Source organism: Myotis brandtii, unplaced genomic scaffold, assembly GCF_000412655.1.
Source record: "Myotis brandtii unplaced genomic scaffold, ASM41265v1 scaffold902, whole genome shotgun sequence".
Taxonomy (NCBI): Eukaryota; Metazoa; Chordata; class Mammalia; order Chiroptera; family Vespertilionidae; genus Myotis; species Myotis brandtii.
Genome location: NW_005371709.1, coordinates 3,406,776 through 3,407,114, shown reverse-complemented (window position 1 = coordinate 3,407,114; position 339 = coordinate 3,406,776). Strand labels below are relative to the sequence as shown.

Sequence of the window (339 nt, the reverse complement as noted above, 5' to 3'; positions counted from 1 at the left end):
CCTCATTCCCCGGATTCGCTTCGGAAACGCTCCCGTGGCCGCCACGCCGAGCGCACCGCAAACCAGGGGCCCGGACGTCCCGGTCCGAGTGGCACTGCAGCCATTCCTCTGGGGCATTGTTTTCCTGGGGAGCCCGGGGGACCTCGGGGAGGGGAGGAGAGGGGAGGACAGACCCGCCTCACAGACGGCAGTGCAGGCTTGCCCACCGCCTCATCTGCATTTCAAAGGCAAACTTCTGCTGGACTTGCCCGCTGCCTGCGGCACCTACCGGCTTTGCACGGGTCGTGGTAATGTTCCAGCTGCTGCTCCGCGCCCTCCTCGCCCTCCAGCGCGGAGTAG

The 339-nt window shown here is 67.0% G+C and overlaps 1 protein-coding gene across 1 annotated transcript in view; it reads right to left on the bottom strand.

Annotated features, from left to right (window-relative positions):
* The window catches only part of TLL2 (tolloid-like 2), a gene marked incomplete at its 5' end in the record, with an annotated part of 97,848 nt that extends 97,510 nt beyond the window's left edge, over positions 1-338 (bottom strand). The window contains one exon of the mRNA XM_005885466.2: positions 269-338. Within this exon, the coding sequence (XP_005885528.1) occupies positions 269-338 (70 nt within the window). The remainder of the gene's footprint in view (positions 1-268) is intronic.
* Position 339: the final 1 nt, after the last annotated feature.